The 20,759-nt window shown below is 45.0% G+C and overlaps 1 protein-coding gene and 1 long non-coding RNA gene across 5 annotated transcripts; one reads left to right on the top strand and one right to left on the bottom strand.

Moving 5' to 3' along the window:
* Positions 1-223: 223 nt before the first annotated feature.
* On the bottom strand, positions 224-19,442 carry ezh2 (enhancer of zeste 2 polycomb repressive complex 2 subunit). 4 transcript variants are annotated; one of them, XR_009785892.1, is made up of 22 exons: positions 19,112-19,442; positions 17,983-18,106; positions 17,780-17,908; positions 16,847-16,966; positions 16,119-16,239; positions 15,871-16,038; positions 15,682-15,787; positions 14,659-14,822; positions 13,847-13,944; positions 13,417-13,627; positions 12,663-12,829; positions 11,738-11,873; positions 11,546-11,671; positions 10,625-10,803; positions 10,300-10,395; positions 9,597-9,678; positions 9,428-9,508; positions 7,344-7,428; positions 6,907-6,988; positions 3,002-3,248; positions 2,185-2,249; positions 224-1,690 (listed from the first exon to the last, which is right to left on the bottom strand). XR_009785892.1 is itself a non-coding variant. In XM_061758215.1 (20 exons), the coding sequence occupies exons 2-19, from the start codon at positions 18,097-18,099 to the stop codon at positions 6,928-6,930; spliced, it is 2,247 nt and encodes a 748-aa protein (XP_061614199.1). In that variant the 5' UTR covers positions 18,100-18,106; positions 19,112-19,442; the 3' UTR covers positions 4,729-4,896; positions 6,907-6,927. The 4 variants fall into 4 exon arrangements, 2 of the variants coding, with proteins under 2 accessions (XP_061614199.1, XP_061614198.1); XM_061758215.1 differs by lacking the exons at positions 224-1,690; positions 2,185-2,249; positions 3,002-3,248 and adding an exon at positions 4,729-4,896; XM_061758214.1 differs by lacking the exons at positions 224-1,690; positions 2,185-2,249; positions 3,002-3,248 and adding an exon at positions 4,729-6,780 and having other exon boundaries at positions 19,112-19,441.
* On the top strand, positions 5,057-10,943 carry LOC133470177 (uncharacterized). Its single transcript, XR_009785898.1, has 2 exons — positions 5,057-5,162; positions 10,271-10,943. It is a non-coding gene; the product is annotated as an uncharacterized LOC133470177 (long non-coding RNA).
* Positions 19,443-20,759: the final 1,317 nt, after the last annotated feature.

The following is a 20,759-nucleotide window of genomic DNA, read 5'->3' as shown; positions in this document are numbered from 1 at the left end:
ACGTCGCTATGGGACTACAACAATGGCCGCCGGTTGAGTTTCCAAGCATGCGCACGGACACTTCCGTGCACCGGCGTGACTTATTCGTTACGCATGCGCGATTCGGATAAATAAAAATAAAAAAATCAAATCTTTATTTCAAGGCGTACTGAAGTGGAGTGTTTTTTTGTTTTTTTTGCAAACTTTATTATAATAAATAAATGTTTACATCACACACACACACAGCTCCAAACATTTCACCAGAACAAGTCCTGAATAGTGATCAATACAAATAGCGAAGTCATTCAAGATGAACACACGGAACAGAAAACAAATACATACATAAATAAAAAAAAGGTCAAAGAAATTCTTTCAAAATAATAATTCACAAATAAATATCAAATCTAGTTAAATAGCATGCGATGGGCACGTGCATTCATAATAAGCCATGAAAAGCAATGCAAGATTCAATAGTTCTCAGAGCTTTTTGATTGAAAGAATGGATTGTCTGAAGTCATGATAGAAGGCAGTAAAACATGCCTTTAATTCAATCGATTTACAACGATCAATGGGATATTTCCACATCAGCAATAAAAGGTTTATTAAGTAAGCAGAATTTCTTTTTTATTTTCCTCGAAGAGGCCAAACAATACATACTCAAGGCTCACGCTGGTATCAGAAAATCCTGTTTGTAATATCAATACGTTGAATAGCATTTGACAAGATTACAATAGGAAAATGTCCCAATGCTTGTCCCTCGCCATATAGCGATTTATTTTTCACGGCAGGATTGTTTTTCCAGACGGACTTTAAGTTCACGCAGCCTCACGCGAGCCAGTAGGAAAGAGTCCGGAAAAGTTTGGGATCAGTTGGCACTTTAAAAAAAGATTTTTTTTTGCAAAATTGCAACGTGTCTACGGCAAAGCAGAACTGGCTTTCACAGCTGCACGTCTACGGCAAAGCAACATGGTTAGCTAATTGGTTAGGGCCTACCGCCGCGACTTAGAACTCATTGTAATCGGTGTACAGGTCGTCGAGGATAGACGCAGCCGCCGGTGCGCTTTCAACCGCTTTATTGAACAAACGCTACCTCAATCAACACATTACACTGCTGCACGGCCACAGGCGATGGGCACTCCGCTTTCCTCCCACATCCCAAAAACATGCAGGGTAGGTTGATTGGAGACGCTAAATTGCCCGTAGGTGTGAATGCGAGTGCGAGTGGTTGTTTGTTTGTATGTATGTGCCCTGCGATTGGCTGGCGACCGGTTCAGGGCGTACCCCGCCTCCTGCCCGATGACAGCTGGGATGGGCTCCGGCACGCCCGCGACCCGCGTGAGGAGAAGCGCGACAGAAACTGGATGGATGGTTTTATACGGAACTTTTCTCGATATGCCAGGATGGTTTTGTGCTCAGGCTAAAGCTATAAAAGGGTTACTTTGGCACCATCTTGTGGTGTCCTGGTGCCAAGGAACTATGTTGAAGTGAGTTGAACAGTTTCATGCAGAGAAAAGTAGTGCTTTGCTGTCATCTTCTGGCATCCAAAGGGAATTCCTAAAGCTTTTTAGGGGCACGTCGATTCATGGTGGTTTTTCACCGTTGGAGGCAGGGGCTCGGCCCGTGTGAGCTTTGAAGGCGCGGGGGTGTCAAAATCCTTTTTGGCGCGGGCCACATCAAAGAGTTTGGTTCCCCTTACAAGGTCGACATGACTCTGAAAACCATGTAAAAGTACAAACACTTCATCATATTATGACGTATGCAGCGCACAGTTTTGCCTGCATTGGGTTGTTTTTAACAACAATTGGAAATCAAGGAAAATACCGCCAATCAAATATTTATATTAAGAAGCGATTTTGTGAAAATAAATGCATATAAAAACGGTTAAAGTGAAAAAAAATGACAATCGTACAGATTTTCTGCCAAAATGAAAATAATAAATTAATTGAGCGAGAAACATGAAGTACAGCTATTTGAATATTTTTTGAATGGATTATTCTACCAATTATCCTATCAATTACTTGAGTAATTGAATCAAAATAGATTTTGCATAGTTAAACATGAAATGTGCACGTAAGGTGAGCCATAAAGTAGACACTTTATGTTTGGCTTTAGTGGGCCACGTAAAAGGATGTGGTGGGCCGCAAGTGGCCCCCGGGCACACCGTTTGACACCTGTGTTTCAAGCGTCCCGAATGCGTGGACTCACTTCTCCGGATGTCGCTCCTCGTCTTCGTCTTCGTCTTCGGCGAGATGACGGTGAGGCCTTTGTGGCTGAAAGAACAAACGGCAAATATGACGAGGACAACGAAACGAGCAGATCTTCTGCCAGCGCTGAGCGGAGTCGAGCCAGGATGAGACATCACGTGAATTAATCAGAAGCTTGATCCAGATTATAGTCTGGCCTGGTCCAAGTCAAAGGTCAGATCGTCAGCCGGTTACGCGTGTCATGGAAAATAGTGGCACCCAAATGTAAACACGATTGTTCCTTTTACATCCATCAAACCGTTCTCAACACCGCTTTTCCTGCTGAGGGTTGCGGGAGCTTACTACACCCTGAACCGGTCGCCAGACAGTCACAGTGCACATATCGACGCGGACGACCATTCGCGCTCACATTGCCACCGTCACTGAGTGGGAACTGAAGCCACGCTGCCCGCCCCAAAGTCAGCCGAGTCGGGAATATTTGATGGTTGTGATATCTTATCTTTCAAAAGTGGAGTTAGCGTTTTGCTACAGTTATACTGCCAAAATGAATTTTAGAGATTTAGAGAGAAAACATGGAGTAGACCAAAAAAATGAAGCTGATCTGGCCCCCAAGTTGATTTTCAGTTTTTGGGAAGACGGCAGATTTGTCCGGGTACTCCGGAAAACGTGCAAACTCCGTACTAGTTTCGAACCTCTGAACCGTGACTCACGTAGTGTTTGCGTAACAGAAAAACAACAAAAAAGTGTCAACTTGACCTTTGCGACCTCTGGGCTCCCGAGGACCACCGGGAGCGCGCAGGGCTCATTCCGTTCCTCACCTCCCCGCTTGGGTCCCGCTCAGCCCGCAGTGGATCCGGACCCCGCTGGCGCGTCACGCACGGGGGGGGGGGGCACCCGGAGCTGCCTCAGGTTCACCAGATCGCTCCTCTCCTCCGCCGCTTGAAGGCATCTTTCCTTCGTCTCGCTGGTCCACATATGTCACCTCCTCTGAGCAGGACATCTTCTCGCCCACAGAATTTACTCATCTATGTGTTTCCCAAATGTCTGGTTGCCATGGAGTTCCAACTACATGAATGCATTACAAAGTTTGAGTAAGTGAGAACGACTTCTGGTTAAACCGTTCAGAATAAAAGGCTTTTAAAAATAGTAATAGTTGGGAGTTGGAGCTCAATTAGTCTAATACGTGATTAACATAGTGTGAGTCACTGTCCAAAAGCACAAGAGCAGCAAGACGCATTTCGCATGTGACGTCACTTCGTTTTTATGGAGACCTATTTCCGGTTACCCTGAGCTTGACGACGTTACCAGACGAAAGTCAGTGAGTGACGTCGCATTTTGCTGACAAATTAGCGGAATTTCCTCAGCGGCAGGCACGTGACCAGCCGCCAATCAGAATCATCTTTATTTGCCAAGTATGTCCAAAAAACAAACCGCTCGACCCAATCACCGGGTGAAACGTCACCAAGTGAACATCTTACGCCTGACAAACAATAAATAGATTTTTAAAAGGACAAAATCAAATCTGTGTCTTACACCTTACATTTTACAGCAATGTTTTAGTAGTATTGTCGTTATAACGTAACAATAAAGTGTAGCATGTGGGTGAATTAATGTGCAGTAAATATTATTCAATCGATAGACGACGCTAGCAACAAGACAAATAAAATCTGTTGTTAAAACACTAACTTCCGCGATTGAAAGAAATCTTGGTTGTTGGTGTTTTGGGGGCATGCAGTCCTCCGGAACAGTGGGTGGCGCTGTCTCGATATGGCGGCCGCAACTCTGCCGTCACTGGACTTTCGACCTGGGGCCGCCGCCGAGCTCGTAGCCTGGTGAAGGGGGCCTCGGGCCGGCTGCCTTTCCGATTCATGTCCTCCCACAACTACAGAGACCGAAAGGCGGGCTGACGACTCACAATAAGCCAAGTACGACAAGAACTGCGCCGCGAATTAACTTTTTGTCTACGAATTAAAAGAGCAGAAACACTCAGACAAAAGGTGCTGGTAGGAGGCGGACGCCACCTTTAGCGCGATGGCCTGTTGATGGGATACGTCAGCGCGTCCGCCATATTGAATGTGTCACATCTGTCCGTAAACTCACGCATGTCAGTGGACTGAATTTCACAACCCACAAAATGCACTTGATGCCTCTCATTCAAAAAAATACATATTTAGGGAACAACGTCAATTGTTTTCCAAAAGTAAAAGCAGATATTTGCAAATGTTTTGATAAACACAAAGATAATCGGTCTGCTCTCATGGAGGACGACAGACATTTACTGCTGAGAGGCTGAAATTGAGGATTTGGACAGTCTTAAATTAAACAAGATTCATTAATTATCAAAATAGTTGTCCCTTAATTTGATAATCGATTGTCGATGAATTGAATCATTGTTGCACCTCTTGTTTTGTCTGTTACTATATGCACTACTGTACATTATTTTAGTCTGCCTCAATTTGTAGACACCCATTACATTTCGAATAATTCCACATCAGGGAATACAGTTTGTATGCTATCGGTTCATAAAAAAAAAAAAGAAAGCAAAGCACTTTTGAAGTTTATTGTGCATTCATAGAAACAAAAATGTAAACAAAGTCAGCACCATCTTTTTTCCACGTTGAGTGGGGAAAATGAAGAAAAAAAAGTCCAAAGCGGAGCCTGAGTGGTTGCTGCTGATTGGCTCTCCTTGTTGACAGCAACGTACGAGCAGCGCCTTTGTTGTAAACATGTAAACAGGTGTTTAATCATCCCAGCCAGCTGACTGCCACGTCACAAACACTCGCGGCAGCTCTTCCAATCAGGAAAAAGCTGCCAGCCAAGTCATGCTGATGGTAGATCTTGTTGTTTTGTTTTGTTTTGTTTTGTGATTCCAGCAGGAAGGAAGTGGATGGGGTCAGACGTCAGGCGCCAACATTCACACCAAAAACAAAACATTCCGCATTCTGGAATCTCTGGCAGTGACTTATTTGGAGCGCTCAGGTACAAACCAACAACTCCTTTGACACCAAACCTCTTTGAGCATTTCTTCCATATCCTACTAGTGCACTCTATTGGCCATGTACTAGTAACCTTGTCCTCACCAGTAAGAAAACTAAGCACAATTAGTAGAACCCCTGTGTCGTACTAATCCCCCACCCCCACTACTAGCGGCACTTTTCACCTCATAGCACACAATTCAACTTGATTAAAAGACAACTGTGCTACACTAGAAAGACTGCTAAGCGCAACTAGTAGGCATGTGTCACACACTAGTAGCCTCCTTATCAATGATGTAGAAGAAATGCTCAAACAGTTTTCCATGAAGCTGTTTGGAGCATTTATTTCAAATCCTACTAGCGCACTCAATTTTCCATGCCGCTACTAGTCATTGTCCATGAGCTTTGTCTTCACTAGTAGGACAATTCAGCACGCTAGTGAATGACTTGCTACATCTTAGTAGTAATGTTTTTTTCCCCCCACCACTAGTGGCCTACTAGTAGACAATTGAACCTTCCTAGTCAATTACTGTGCTCTACTAGTAACACTACTAGGCCCAACTAGTAACCTCCTTATCAAGGATATCAAATACATTCTTAAACAGTTGCCCATAAAGCCATTTGAGCAGGTCCATGCACTAGCACACTCATGTTCTCGCTAGTAAAACTATTCAGCGTACGAATAAATAAATTTAAAAAACCTTCATTAGTCCCACTATGGTGTAATTTGTAACTAGTAGAACATCTGTGACTTACTATGCATGTTTTGCCCCCCACTACAAGTACCACTTTTGGCTTACTAATATGACTGGAGAGCTTGGATACCTTAAGTTCCATGTACTAGTACGCTCTTTGTCCCCACAAATTAAACAACACAGCGCACTAGTAAAATGACTAGGGTGCACTAGCAAACCAAAACTGTGCACAAGTTGACATTTGCAACCGACTCGTTCTACTAACTAGTAGAATTTTCTATCACTAGTGCACAGTTTAGCCTGACTACAAGTGCGCAGACTGTGTGACAACACAGTAGTGGACAAAACTAGTAAGACAGTCATTCTACTAGTGTGCCCAATTGCCCTAAAAGTGAGGACAAAGATCATACTAGTACATGGACATTTGAGTGCACTAGTAGGATATGGAAGAAATGCTGGGCTGGACTTTGCGTGGATCAAAAGAAGATGCCACATTTTTCTTGGCTTTCAGGAAGCCGGTGGCGCAAAAAAAAAAAAAAAAAAAAAACATTTGCTGGTGGCTTCTTGCTGACTTCACGTGTCCTACAGCAACTGAAGGCATCACTTGACGTCTCCTACAGCGTCTGAAGGCATCGCTTGACGTGTCCTACAGCACCTGAAGGTGTCACTTGACGTCTCCTACAACGCCTGAAGGCATCGCGAGACGTCAGGATCAAATCAAAAATATGATTTGCTGGCCATAGACGTGAGAATATAAAAAAGGTGAAAAGTTGTCGAGGTTCAAGCGTGGAAACGCACACACGTGCGCTCACTAAAGAAGCCTGCTGGTGCCAACTTTGGTCCCTGAAGGTTCAAGTGAAAAGACAAAGTTTGCCTCCTCACTCCACAAAACTTGGCAAAAATGGAACAAAAAGAGTCCGTTTTCACCTTCAACAAAACAAAGAAACGATTGAAATATTCCTGAAATGTTTTTTGACATGCTGAAAGTTGTCCTGAAGGTAGATTGTGTGTGTGTGTGTGTGTGTCTCGCGTGCATGCGGGCACAAGGCTCACCGTCAACAACGGGCGCGGGCGTCAGGCAATCTCCATCTCGCGCTCGATGCCCACGTACTTGAGAGCGTCCGCTTGACTGTACCTGCAAGATGAAATCGGGAAACAATTCTTCACTACCTTCATTTAACGGGTTGAATTCATTGGAAATACAAAATGCACTTCCCCATTGAAAGGAATTGAAATCGCATCCATCCGTTCCCGTCCCCAAAACGCCGTTTCAGATGAAACGGATTCTACTTGGTTTGTGTACTCAGTTGGCAGAGATGTTTTTTTTGTTTTTTTTTTGCCGAGGGTGAGGCGGGGGCCGGAAGGAACAATAGCACCATTTGGATTCATTTCGGTGGGGAAAGATGATCTGAGACGACGGAAGGAATACGAGCGGTATCACAAGGCACGTCTGTATTTGCCTTCGTCACGTGCGGAACGAAGCGACCGACCTGTAGTCGAAGAAGAGCTCTTCCCCCGTCTGAATGGCGCGCTTGGCGAAGATGCCGATCCTGTGGTCGCCGTTCACCATCATCACTGAGGACACACGTGCCAGTCAGCGCTTTCGTACGCACTCGTAGCCGGTCAGCACGTTATAGCAGGCCAGAGTGTTGCGCGCTAGTTATGTCAAAAATGACTTTGATTGTTTGTTGAAAATGGTCCGTAAAGATGAACGATGTCACAAGGTTTGTTGGTGACGACGTCTCAGTTGAGAAAAAGAGCAAATTCTCCTTAGAAATACCGCAGCTGTCCAAGCATTCACTTATTCCGACCAAGAACTTCCAGGATTATTAGAGCTATAGTGGTGGAGAATAAATAAATTAATAAATAAATAAATGTATTGAATTGAAACTGTGTGTTTGATGGCCATCCTAATTGTTGTATGCTGATCATTGAAGAAAGTTTTGTTTAATTACAGTAGTCATTCCATACTTGACTTCATTATTCTGGACATTCATTTTGTCACAGTGGCCGTCTGCTGTCGTATTAGAGCGGCGCAAACTACCGGAGACAAATTCCTTGTGTGTTCTTGACATCAGAATCCTCTTTATTTGCCAAGTATGTCCAAAAAACACACAAGGAATTTGTCTCCGGTAGTTGGAGCCGCTCGAGTACGACAACAGACGGACGGTCAATTGACAGAGAACACTTTGGAGACAGAAAGACATTGACAAAAAACAGTCACTGAGCAAAAAAAGGGTTGCTCGTTATCTGGTAATGCCGGTACAGTTCTTCTGTTGTTGTTTTTTTTGACAATTGTGAAAAAAGATGCAGAGTCCTCTAGCACTTAAGAGTATTTCGAATGACTAATATTGCAATAGTCCGGCGCAATGACCGTTGTGCAGAGGGCGCCGAGACGATAGTCTGGGACAATGTTGATTGTGCAAATGTTGCAGATACTCCTCAGTCAGTGTGCAAATGGAGCAGATGCTACGTACTTGGCAAATAAAGACTCTGATACAATAGTTCTCGTTTGTCCTCAATTTAAGGTTTTCTAGCTAAGATAGGCCGGCGACCAGTTCAGGGTGTACCCCGCCTCTCGCCCGAAGATAGCTGGGATAGGCTCCGGCACGCCCGCGACCCGTGTGAGGAGGAGCGGCACAGAAAATGGATGGACGGATAGCTAAGCTAGAGCGCCTGTAAAAGTTTGACACAAAGCCCCGGAAAACGACTGGAGCTGATAAAGCATCCTCCATGGGTTTCTCAGCCTTTTCAAGTTCAGGTGGCCTCAAATTAGAAAAGAACTTGACACTAGGAACAAGTAGTGATGGAAATCAACAATCGTTTGTATCTTGAGATGCAGTTAGATTCCTAGGAATCGTTTCCTTGCTTGCCTGACGATTCAAATGAAAAGATCCACTTTGACTGGAGTTAGGCCGCTTCAAGCGCCCGCTTCTCGGCTGTGATTTTTGATTAGTTTTTTTCAGAATTGGATCAAATGTGTTATTTTTTTTGCAGAACAGTTCTTTGGTTTATGTTTAAATTCGTTTGGAATGAAGTACAATCCAAAATCGGCACTATAAATATTCCAAAATGTTCGTATCCGAAGTGTCACACTGGGAAAGTTTGACTGCATCCAGTGGAAAAACATCTCTGCCTGGTGGATTAAAAGAGAGCTAATATGCTGGCAAGAATGACCAAAGGCAGAAGCTCACATTTTACTGTTCTCGGACTCGATGTTTACATTTTTTTGTCTCAGTTGGGCTGAAGACATTTTCTCTGTACCAGTGAGAGCGGAACAAGACAATTCCTTAAGGCACTCTGATATCTTTTAAGCTACACAAAAACTGCATCAAGCTTTTCGGTCTTCTTGACATACACTTTGAAAATTAACTTCATACTTTTTATTTCAGATTTTCATTTGAAATTACATATGTGCATACTGAATACGATGCATTTTCTGAGCCGCTTCTCCTCACGCGGGTCGCGGGCGTGCCGGAGCCTATCCCAGCTATCATCGGGCAGGAGGCGGGGTACGCCCTCAACCGGTCGCCAGCCAATCGCAGGGCACATACAAACAAACAATCGTTCTGACCTTTGGCGTAGCAGTTTGGGTTGACGGAGTGGTTGGCGAATCGGATCTTGTTGCCTTTGCGGGTGGCATCAACTACAAAGTCTGGAGGGGAGGGGTGCGGCAGAATGATGACTTGGCAAAAGGCCGGGGTTGCAAGGAAGAATGCCCGAGTGTCACGTGACTTGGTTACCGTTGTTGAGGTTGAAAAGGAAGCTGCACATGTATTTGTCGTACACTTTGCCTCGGCGGTCCGCTTCATCCTGGGAGATGATCTGAAAAGGACGCTCGTTAGTGTCAAGGCCTGTCACGATAATTACTATATCGACTTATCGCTCGAGAAATAACATTGACACGACAGTTTTTCCAGACTCTATAAATTGTCATTGTTGTGGTGAGCCGACAGCATTGGAGGGCTGTGTCGTGAGCCGCTAGCGGGCTCATGGAACGCCGCCTACAGCGAGACTGCTACAGTCTCAGTTGTTGTGCGTGTTGGTCCCCAATTAACACAAACACGAGAACGTCAACCGTTTATTGAGCATAACCTCAATGGCACACGTTATTCAGCCGGCAGTTGACGACAACGAGCATTAACATACAGTATATATTTGACTGCCTGGAGAAGGGCTCGTCTTCAGCGGACCAACCACACAATCTTCCAGCTCTTTATTCTTTATTTCAGACCCAGGGGGATCCACATCACAGAATAAAGAAAAACAATCTAATAGAGAAACAAGAAAGGAAATTGGAACAACAACAACCATACTAACCTAAAAGCAACAAAATATATCTATTTCCATAAACCAACAATATCGTTTATCACGATAACAACCGTATCTTAATGTATTCATTTTTTAATCATGACAGGCCTACGGCGCTCAGACGGGCGTTTGTACCTCGCCGCAGTATTCCGAGATGAACTCGTTCTTCTGGACCGGCTCCTTGATGAAGATGCCCCATCCCGCCACGTCGGACGGCGCCAGGAGGAGGTGCTGAGACCACAAGCCACACACATTATTCAAATGCTAAATATTACTCGAAAGTCATATTTTTCATGACTTTCCCGTTTGGTGTCCCAAATGAAGTTTCACGATTTGGACATCTTGTTAAGAGACTAATGAATGAAAATGTATGCATTTGTGAACTATTGCATGTCTTTACCATTATTTCAACTGTATCAAAACAAGAGCGAGGGACATTTGGGCGGTGTCGTTCGGTCACCTTCTTGGCGCCCCTCTGTATGGAGCAGTTCTTGCAGGAGACGTTCTTGCTGTCCCAGTGGTCGGCGGCGCCGCAGGTGAGGCAAAGGTCGGGGTCGCACTCCCTGACGGCCAGGTAGCACGGACACTGCTTGGTGTTGCATTGAGCTTTGCAGCGGCAGCCCGGGAAACGGTTCTGGCCTGCAAACGCATCCGGAACGCCATTGGACGCGGTCTCGGCCACGTGACACAGTGCGACAATTTTTTTTTATTCCTGATTTTGCGTGTTTTAGGAGCCGGAAGCCCAAATTATGTCAAAATAAACAAATAAGTACTTGAAATTGTTGAAATTGTGGGCCCTGAATCTATAATCTATGAAAGTTTAACTTTTTCAATGTAATTATGAAAATAAACTTTTCCATGATATAATGTTTTTGGGGGGGGGGGGAATGCTCTGTATGTGGTACGTGAGCAAACATCTGAAAATTCATGCATGTAGTACAAAAGTAAGGGAAAAAAAATAAAACAAATGCTAAAGCTGAATGGATATTGAATTGGGGGTAAGAATATGAATCGATATTTTTAGTCATGTGACAGTCCTGTGAAGGGTAGGTAGTGGCCGACGTGGATTTTTGAGGCCGATTCCGATATTTGACAGTCAAATTCCGCTAACCAATTAAATCAATAAATATAATGAATAAAATAACATTTGACAGTTTTACAATCCTTTGTCCTTTAGAATTTGTTTAACTTTACAACAGTGAGAGAAATCAGAAAAAAATATTTGTAAACATTTTGATGCGTTTATTTATTTTAAAATGTCAGGATCCTCGTCTTACATGGTAAGGTGTTCGGCCAATGAAATTGGTCGGGGCCCCGCGACGCGGTCGTGTAATACGGTGACGCTCAAGTGAGCCACGGTCATGTGACGTGTTGTTCTTACACTCCGAGCTGCACTGGCAGAATTTCTCGCAGAAGTTCTGGGCGGTGACGCACGGACAAGACGAGTCGCAGGGCTGTCTGGGGTGGTCGCACGGCTGGTAGTTGTACACGTGATTGGACGAGCCATCTGCAGGGAGCGGCGACAAACACGGAGCTCGTCATCCATTTTTTGGCGCGCGGGGTGAATTCTGACCTTTCTTGAGCTGGATCTTCCTGCAGTGTGTAGCCCAAAGTCGGTGCTTCCTCTTCTTCTTCCTGGGGGGCGTGTCCTCATCCTCGGCGGGAGCGCGTGCGATGATGCTCGACTCTTTCACCCGGAACTCGTACACCTGACAAAATGTCTGCCGTCAACAAATGTGGACGCTATGCAAAGCCGAGCCGAGTGTTTATTTCCACATTCTTGATCCCCAGCTTGGGATCCAACGTACTAGCGCACTCTTTGCCCTGACTAGTAAGACAACTGGGCCCACTAGTAGAACAACAGTCTTACTCGGAATGTTTTTTCCACTACCAGTGCCACTTGTGGCCTATTAGTATGCAGTTAAACCTAAACTAGTAAACTACTGTGCTGCACTGGTAACACGACTAGTTCCAACTGGTTGGCATGTTTCACACATTAATAGCCTCACTATCGAGTAAGGCTGCCATATTTTTAGAAGTGATTCTTCTATCGATAATTCCTTCGATTCAGAGAGTATAAATGTATTTTACATGAAAGTGGGGCAAAATACATTTCCGATTACTGTTTCTTAACTTTATTATGATTAACAAATTATTGCTTATTCGGGGTGGCACGGTGGACGACTGGTTAGCACATCCGCCTCACAGTTCTGAGGACCGGGTTTCAAATCCTGGCAATGCCTGTGTGGAGTTTGCGTGGGTTTTCTCCGGGTACTCCGGTTTCTCTCGCCCGAAGATAGTTGGGATAGGCTCCAGCGCGCCCGCGGCCCGCTTGAGGATAAGCGATACAGAAAATGGATCGATGTTTATTCGGTATTGTTTCATGATGAAACAAAACCAATTTGATGTTCAATTAGTTGTGGGTAAAATCGATTGCACCTCTGTCCTTATCAAGGACGAGGAATAAAGGCTTTCCACAGGACGCGTGCGACGCTCACCTGTCGGCACGTCTTGGTTCCGATGAGTCGCGCGATGGCGCAGTAGTTGTCGTAGTACGTCCCGATGAGAACGCGGAAGAGCGACGCATCTGCGCCGCTCCACTCCAGCGCCTCGGCGGGAAGTTGCAGCTTCAGCTTGACGGGCGTCTGACAGCGAGAGTTTCCCTCTGCGACGCGCACACACACACGGCAGGCGGAAAGTTGGCAGGCTGGCACCAACGGGGCATCGGCTTCAAATCCACCCGACCATCACGCTAAAAGCTCATTTACGTTCTATTGTGTTCGATACTTCCGCTCATAAGGACACGTCTGGACTGGGACCGTACACGAGCCTCCATGCAATCCAATCGCATTTTATGCAATTTTATCTGATGCGTAATCTAATCAAAAGTCAAAAGTAATGTTAATTGAATCTATTCTAATCAAGTTTGATGTAATGTAGTCTAGTCTAATGTTAACTCTAACATACTGTAATGATGTAATGAAAATTAATGTATGACAACGTTATGTCACGCTCCTCGCACTCTGCACCACACCCACCGCCAATGACGGGTAATGTTAATGTACAGGTGTGTAATGGTAATGGCACGTGATGTAATCCACTGTTAATGTCGTCTAATATTAATGTAAGGTAATATAGGCTAATTGTAATGCAATGTAATGTTATGGTACAGTAATGTAATTTCATGTTGATGTAATTGACAGTAGTCTAATGTAATTCTAGGTTAACGACGTAACGTAATGTAAATGTAACCTGAGCTGCTGCCGCTGTTGTCGTCCTTCTTGTCATCGTCGTTGTCTCTGTCGTCGTCTTTGATGCTCTCGCGTTCGCTGTCCGTGTCTTTGGTCTCCGAGGAGAAGGCGGTGGGCGTTCCGGGTCGGCTGCCGCCGTTGGGCAGACGTCCGCGGCGCCGCCACGTCGAGCGCTTGGAGGGCGTCTTGGCGCGCTCCGCCACGGCGGCGTCCTGAAACAAAGTGCACATGAGCGCAGGGCTGTGCTGGTGCCATAGAGCCTTAAAATCAAATCCACAAAAACTCAATTTACAATTTCAGTCGCAAATGACAATGGTATTTTCCGATGCATTTATTTTGCTTGACTTCTCCTGAGAAACAAGTTTGGAAACATTTTCTTCAGCATCAACATCCACCAAATACATACAAATAAAAAATGTGAATGTGCTGACCTGCAGCAGATACATATAACAGTCCACGCCACAGGGCTTGCTGTCCTCCAGGTTCTCCAGGTTCTTGCGTTTGTACGTGTTGGGCGTGGCGTGGAACGCTGAGGGAGGACAAAGCATCAGCAGGTACCAGCTTCCTGCACTTATTACCTACATTTGAAAACAGACTTTCTACACCTTACTTTCTCAACCGCCTGGAATGACGTCAAAAAGACGTAAACTGTGAGAGGTCAAATCAACAGCACTTGAGATGTTGACCGATTGCAATCTCGCCGACTTATAAGGTGAAAAATTAATGGAGAAAGCAACAACGTGGAGAACCGTGAACGTTAACAACATGTTCGGAAAAGCAAGATATTTCCCACCCATGGCTTTATTTAAGAGAATTGTTTGATGTTGTCAGCTGCAAAAAAAATACTTGTGGTGTTGTGTCTTTTTTGCGAGCCAAAAAACAGCTTCTGGCATTCAAAAATGACTTGTCAAATCTCAAAAACCCGATATAACGGATATCGGATAAAACGGAGCATCAGGACTGAACATTGCGTCCAAAAATAGTTTCCATTTGTCACTTAGACTGACGTTGACAAAGTCTGTTAGTTCCTGAATTGGCTGTTGTTGTTTACTGGCGCTGTTGCAGAATGGGACTCTCTCTATCTATATACATAGATGTATATAAACACACACACTATTTATCTTTTCTCAACATATTGTCTATTGTACATAGAACAGAGAGAGAGAGAGCGGCATGGCTCTCTGAGGAGTACAAAACAAGTCTTTGGAGTCTGGAACTGGTCGCAAACTCGCCAGACACTCACGGTGAAGGAAGCAGTCGTATTTGAAGCAGCGTCTGCAGAAGAGCGTGTGGAACGAGTGCAGGCTCTGCTCACGCTGCACCGAGCGAGCGTTTGGACCGTCGATGTTGGGCGTACATTCGGGCGGCAGCGCGCCAGGAAGCTGCTGCTGAGTTAACTCCTTGTACCTGACGCACGCGCACACACACACACACACACCAATGTGGCAGGACACGAGTAGATGTGATATAGCAGTTCTTCAAAATAACTAAATATATAATTGCTTAATTCATCAGTTTTAACATTCCAAGTGAAGAAGAAGAATTTCCAAGTGGCCCTTGCATCCCTCTATTTTTCGACGTCCACCCCTCTGAAAAATGTTTGTACACCCGCTAACCCTAACCCAGATTACCTAAAGGATTGGATTTTGGGTGAATTACGGGAATCCAGTCATATTTTTTTTTTTTTTTTTTAAATAAAAAGGCAATTTTACAAATATGAAATCCTATGTTTTCAGATAAAAAGTTGTAACCCTACTAGAATAAAGTAAAAAAAAAAATCGTAATCGCATGACAACGTATTTTTGGGTGAGCAAAAAATTCAATTGTACAAGAATGAAATATTTTCTCAAAATAAGTGTAGTCCCCAGCTACAAAGTCGGAATGTTATGAGAATAAAGTTGCAATATTTATGTTTTTTTTTTTTTTTTTAATGGAGATAAAAAGTCAGTCTAACGGGATAAAAAGTCAAAATCATACGAAAATCAATGTTCATTTTGTCTCGATAAAATTCAGTCAGACAAGATTTCCATTTTTTGCTTCCCGACTAAATGGAAGAATCGTAGAATCCGAAACGTAACTTACTGCCACGGAAGCGTCTTTCTGCTCAGTGCAAAACAAGCAATACTAATGACACAATTACAAACGTTCATTCATTCATTAAAGCAGTACCTATAACACACCACCAGGTGTCAGTACTGCTTTGCAAACACCTTCCTGTTTGCCTTGATTGCACTTTTACTTGCACCACAGTGGAGAATGTACGTACTTCTCCTTCAGCTCCTCAGTGGAACCTTTGTCGGGGAACATGGCCGAGATGGCTTCAAAGATCTTGTCAGAGGGAAACCTCTTGGCGCAGTCGTCGTCGTCTCGTCCTGAGCCAAATGGATTATTATTCCCTCCTCTTCGCAGCCATCAGAAACATATGAACACAGTTGCGAGTGTGTTTCGTACTCACCCTCGATGAGGTTGTGCGCGTCATCCGGGTGGTCCTGCCCGTCGCACGTTACATCCATTTTCTCCATCTTAAAGTCGTGCTCTTCCTCCTCATCTTCCTCGTTGTCGCTGTACTGCGCCAGCGAGCCGACCAACTCCACGAAGATCTCGTCATTGATGAAGCCGCACTCTGCGAACGACACGCGCTCTCGTCAACCTTCTGACTTCCCGGCGGAAAGCCGACGCCGCGCCGACCACCGCTGAGCCCACCTCTGTCTCCGTGGACTTTTCCATCGTAGTTCTTGATGAGCTCCTCGATGAAAGTGCCATCCTGGTCCAGGATCTCATCTCCCATATAGGGAATGTTATAGAGCACCGTCTCATCCTCCACCTAACAGACATGCAATATTTAGGAATAAACATTGAAGACTCACTTCCTAACTTGACTCCGTTCCGACATTGTGCGTGAACCGAAACATTTGCAAGCCCAAGCAATGTTCCCCATTGAATTGAACGCAAACAGAATTCGTTCAACAACCAAGTTATGTTTACTTCGTTTTTAATCGGCGTGGAGTCAAAAATCCATTATAATATAGAAATAAGTGAAAAGACAACTTTATTATAACACTCTGTTGGTTAGGAAATCACTGAACAACATCCTTCCCCTCGTGAATAGTATTACCAGCAGGCTGTTTTTTTTTTTTTTTTTTTTTTTTTTTATTTATGCAGTCAACCTTTTTTTGTGCCCCTTCTGTAACTTGGGGTCGACACTTGGTCAAGGCAAACTGCGCACACACATACACCATTCTTATGTTCCGCTATGCCTATTTGGAGCTCAAACACCAGTTGCGAAGTTTTCCTTTCAGCTCCATTCTTGTCAAAAAGCAAGTTGCTGAAGAAATTCCCAAAAAATTATACAATTGTGTATAGAAAAGCTTACAGAAGGGCAAGGTAAGTTGACCTGTAAAGGTTATAGTGTATTTGCAGTTTTCCCTGACCATGAAGTTCTGCTGCAGCGGCGACCACGAGTACATGACGGGGATGGAGGCCACGGCGTTGAGGGTCTTCAGGGGGATGACCTGGCGGGGGAACTCGGAGAAGCCGCTGTCCACCGTGCACTGCAGAGCAGTCAGCAAGCAAAACTTTAGGCAATAAACACCAAGACGTCACGCGTTGCCCTGGGTGGCAAAAGGCGAAGCTTTCTCCGATGGCACCGCTAGTAAACAAGTGTTTTGTTTTTTTTTTGTTTTTTTTTATAAATGTCATTTAACCAAGGCAGAGCCATTGAGAAAACAGGAAAAGGCTTGAAGGATTCATTCCCCCCCTTGTGGTCTGATCATCCTCACTTACAGGCTCTGCTTGATTAAGTTCGATTTTAATTACAGAAATCTAAATTCAAAAAATGTCATCTTTGGCGAACATATCTGGCAGTGCAACCCCAAATACAAGCATTAGTCATAGTTTCATATCGGGCTGCAGCTAACGATAATATAATCAATTAGTCTGTCAACTATTTTTTCAATTAACCGGATAAAACTTTTAATCGCTTTATGAACAAACAGGATATTATTTCAAATTGATTCAAACATAAATAGATGATTCAGTGGTTTGGGCCGTAACATCCTTCGGAAAATGTTGATTATTGTTTACCAAAGTAAAAGCAGATGTTTGCAAATGTCCAATTTGGTTAAACACAAAGATAATCGGTCTGCTTTCATGGAGGACTTGAGAAATCGGAGAATATGTACCGTTGTGAGGATTTGGACCATGTTAAGTTAAGGTCTCTAAATGATTCAATTGTCAAAATATTTGTCGATTTATTTGATAGTCGATACACCACGGCAGCTCTCGCTTCATATCAGATCAGCGGTAGCGAATCTGCCACCCATTGTACCCAAAGGTTGGGATGCGGTCTACGGCGAGCCGCTGACCTCTCGCGTGCCCCTGAGCGAGCCCACGGACGACATGATGTGCACGGGCTGGATGCGCCGCGTCTTCCACTCCTGGTTCAAGATGTCGGTGCGCTCCAGAATCTTCTGGCGGTTGCTGTTGAACATGCTCTGAAAAGCACATGACGGAATGACGGATCGGTCTTTCGATTTGATTTGAGGAGCAGACGACGAGGCCCACGAACCTTGACCTCGTCGGCCCGCCTGAAGCGCTTGAGCTGGCGCAGCCTCATGTACTCGGACTTGACTCTCCTCTTCCATCGGGCGGGACCTTTCTCGGAACGCTTTCCGGTCAACACCATGATTGCGCTGCAGTCGTACAAACACAAACGATGCGAGTGAGCGATATGCGGGGAAGCGACTGTCGCTATCAGATTTCACACGACAAAGCTTCAAATCGGCGCGTTCCGATCTGGAAGTCAAGCAGAGACGCAAATCTTCACGCGCCCACGCGTCGTCGTCTACGACGCTACCTCAAGTCACGGAATTTTCCTCAATGTCAATGACAAAGTTAACAGGAAATACAGCTGCAATGTTAAAGATATGGACACATCTCAACTACTCAAGACTTGAATACATTACTTGTTGTAAATATATGAAAGTGCTCTCATTAAGACAGCAAAAAAACTCAAAAGTTGTTCAGTTGAATTTATCACGAATACAACTACTCTATGAGCCTGTACCTTGTTGTATGCACTATAGTCACTGATTTCGTGACTTGGAGAGGAACAACTGTCAGGAAAACCGCTTACCTAGTAAACTAAAGACTTCAACATATTTACATCGACAACAAACAAGTACTACGAAAGTGCTCTTAGTGGCACACCAAGTTATATAATAAGTTTAGATAAAATAATCACATCTAATGTACAGCATGTGCCTTGACCTGCACCTAACAGGTTGTACGTTATGCACAATATTGACCAGTTTGACCCTTGAACAGGACTGAAGCTGTGACTTTAAGAGGAAAACTTCAAGACTTGACTGCATTTACGTCAACTATATCTCATTGGCACACATGATAACACAGCAAGACAAGAAGAAACTCAAATAGTGCTGACAGTTGGATAAATCAATCACTATTGCAGTCTTTACCCGCGTCAAAAAGGTTGTTTGGAAATCATACGCCCAATATTGAGCCATTTTGACAAGAAAGCAGTTGAAGAAGTTGCGACTTTTGCGAGGACCAGGAAAAGCCCACTTGGCACGCCAGCCAGCCAGCTAGCGAGCTAGCGAGCGAGCTAGCTAGCTGGCTGGCTGGCGACAAGTTCCCAAATACAGAGTGGCGTCCAAACACCAGAAAGTTTGCCTTGCCTGTGCGCGGCTGGGCTTCGTCTTCGACGGAGCAGGCAAATTCGGCCACTTCGTCCTTCGTGCGCCGCCGACGAGGAGCTCCCTCCGCCGCGGTGCGACCAACTAGCTGGCGGCACGTTAGCTCGGCGGCTAGCGAGGTTAGCCGAGGAGAAAGAGGAGGAAGCGTTTCACTTCGGCGGACTTCGCTGCCTCACCAAAAGGTCCGCCGCGCCGGCCGGTTCCCTGCTTTGGAAAGCGCTTGTCGGCCAAAAGTAGATCGGACTCTTGCGGCTTCCACTTTCCACTTGAGCACGACAAGCCGACCATTGAGGACGGCTCTTTGTCTTCCGGATTCAAGAGGCGCCAAACGTATTGACCAAACACACGGATTGACATTAGGTGAGCTGAGTGTCGCGTGACGCGATAGGCCGTTTGCATCAGGTTGTCAGCCAATGGGAGCTCACGACCGGCCGGGGGACATGTGGACGGGTTCCCTTTGTTCACTCCAACACAGGAAAATAAATAGACACGATAAAAAAAGCTCGTTTCAATGTCAAACTTTGAAAAAAACATGTCGTCGGTGGCTTCGGCACCTGACACTTGTCATATTGAACGGTTAATTATCTGGTCAGTCTGAGAGCGTAACCTTTGTTAAATTACATGATTGGTTGGCTGTGTCATATGATCAGCTAGTTGAATAGTCTTGTCTGCTGCTAGCTAAATTGTATTGCATCCCGAGAAACAGATAAAATAGATTACATGAGGGTTGCCAAATTGATGTAAGCCCGCCCCCACAAGACGACCGACAATGCTGCGTTCAAGTGCACAGGACGTGTCCACACTGCACTGTACACATTGATGTCAAGTTAGCACTTTTGTTGCTAAATTATCCATCCATTTTCTGAGCCGCTTCTCCTCACTCGGGTCGCGGGCGTGCTGGAGCCTATCCCAGCTGTCTTCGGACAGGAGGCGGGGTACACCCTGCACTGGTCGCCAGCCAATCGCAGGGCACATACAAACAAACAAACAATCGTTCGCACCTATGGGCAATTTAGAGTCTCCAATTAATGCATGTTTTGGGGATGTGGGAGGAAAGCGGAGCGCCCGGAGAAAAGCCACGCGGGCACGGGGAGAACATGCAAACTCCACACAGGCGAGGCCGGATTTGAACCCGCGACCTCAGAACTGTGAGGCAGACGCTCTAACCAGTCTTCCACCGTGCCGCTTGCTAAATTATGGTATAATAATAATAATAATCATGGGCTTTTCTATGGAATCAGACCCACAGATTCAACAGGTCACAGTACCCCTACGTGTGTGTGTGTGTGTTATTTTTATTTCAAATGATTGCCCTTGTGTAAAGTGTTGAAAATGGCTTGGTGTCTTGAATCATGCACTGTTAGTGTCTCAACAAATGTGTTGTTGTTGTTGTTGTTGTTGTTTTCTTTCCTGAAGAGTGAGGACTCTGCGCATCTACGGCAGCGGCAACGTATTCAGTCGCAGTTTTCCGTCAGGCACGCAATGTTCCGCGGAAGATGTCCACGGAAGTGAGTAAGCCCGTAGAAAAATGCCTTCTGACGTCGGCCATGTCGATTCCACCTTTAAGATTCTTCCGACAGGTTTGTGTTGTTGATAAAACACATTTAAAGATGTACTGGTTGATAAAACA

This window comes from Phyllopteryx taeniolatus, chromosome 20, assembly GCF_024500385.1.
Source record: "Phyllopteryx taeniolatus isolate TA_2022b chromosome 20, UOR_Ptae_1.2, whole genome shotgun sequence".
Lineage (NCBI taxonomy): Eukaryota > Metazoa > Chordata > Actinopteri > Syngnathiformes > Syngnathidae > Phyllopteryx > Phyllopteryx taeniolatus.
The sequence above is the reverse complement of the archived record's forward strand: the minus strand, read 5'-3'. Positions and strand labels throughout refer to the sequence as shown.

Excerpts from the sequence above, each read along its gene's own strand:
- ezh2 (XM_061758215.1), bottom strand. The coding sequence starts at position 18,099 with ATGGTGTTGACCGGAAAGCGTTCCGAGAAAGGTCCCGCCCGATGGAAG. Across the intron at positions 16,240-16,846 it reads CGCTGCAGCAGAACTTCATG|GTGGAGGATGAGACGGTGCT; the intron begins GTCAGGGAAAAC and ends CATGTCTGTTAG. Across the intron at positions 13,628-13,846 it reads GTTATATGTATCTGCTGCAG|GACGCCGCCGTGGCGGAGCG; the intron begins GTCAGCACATTC and ends ACTTTGTTTCAG.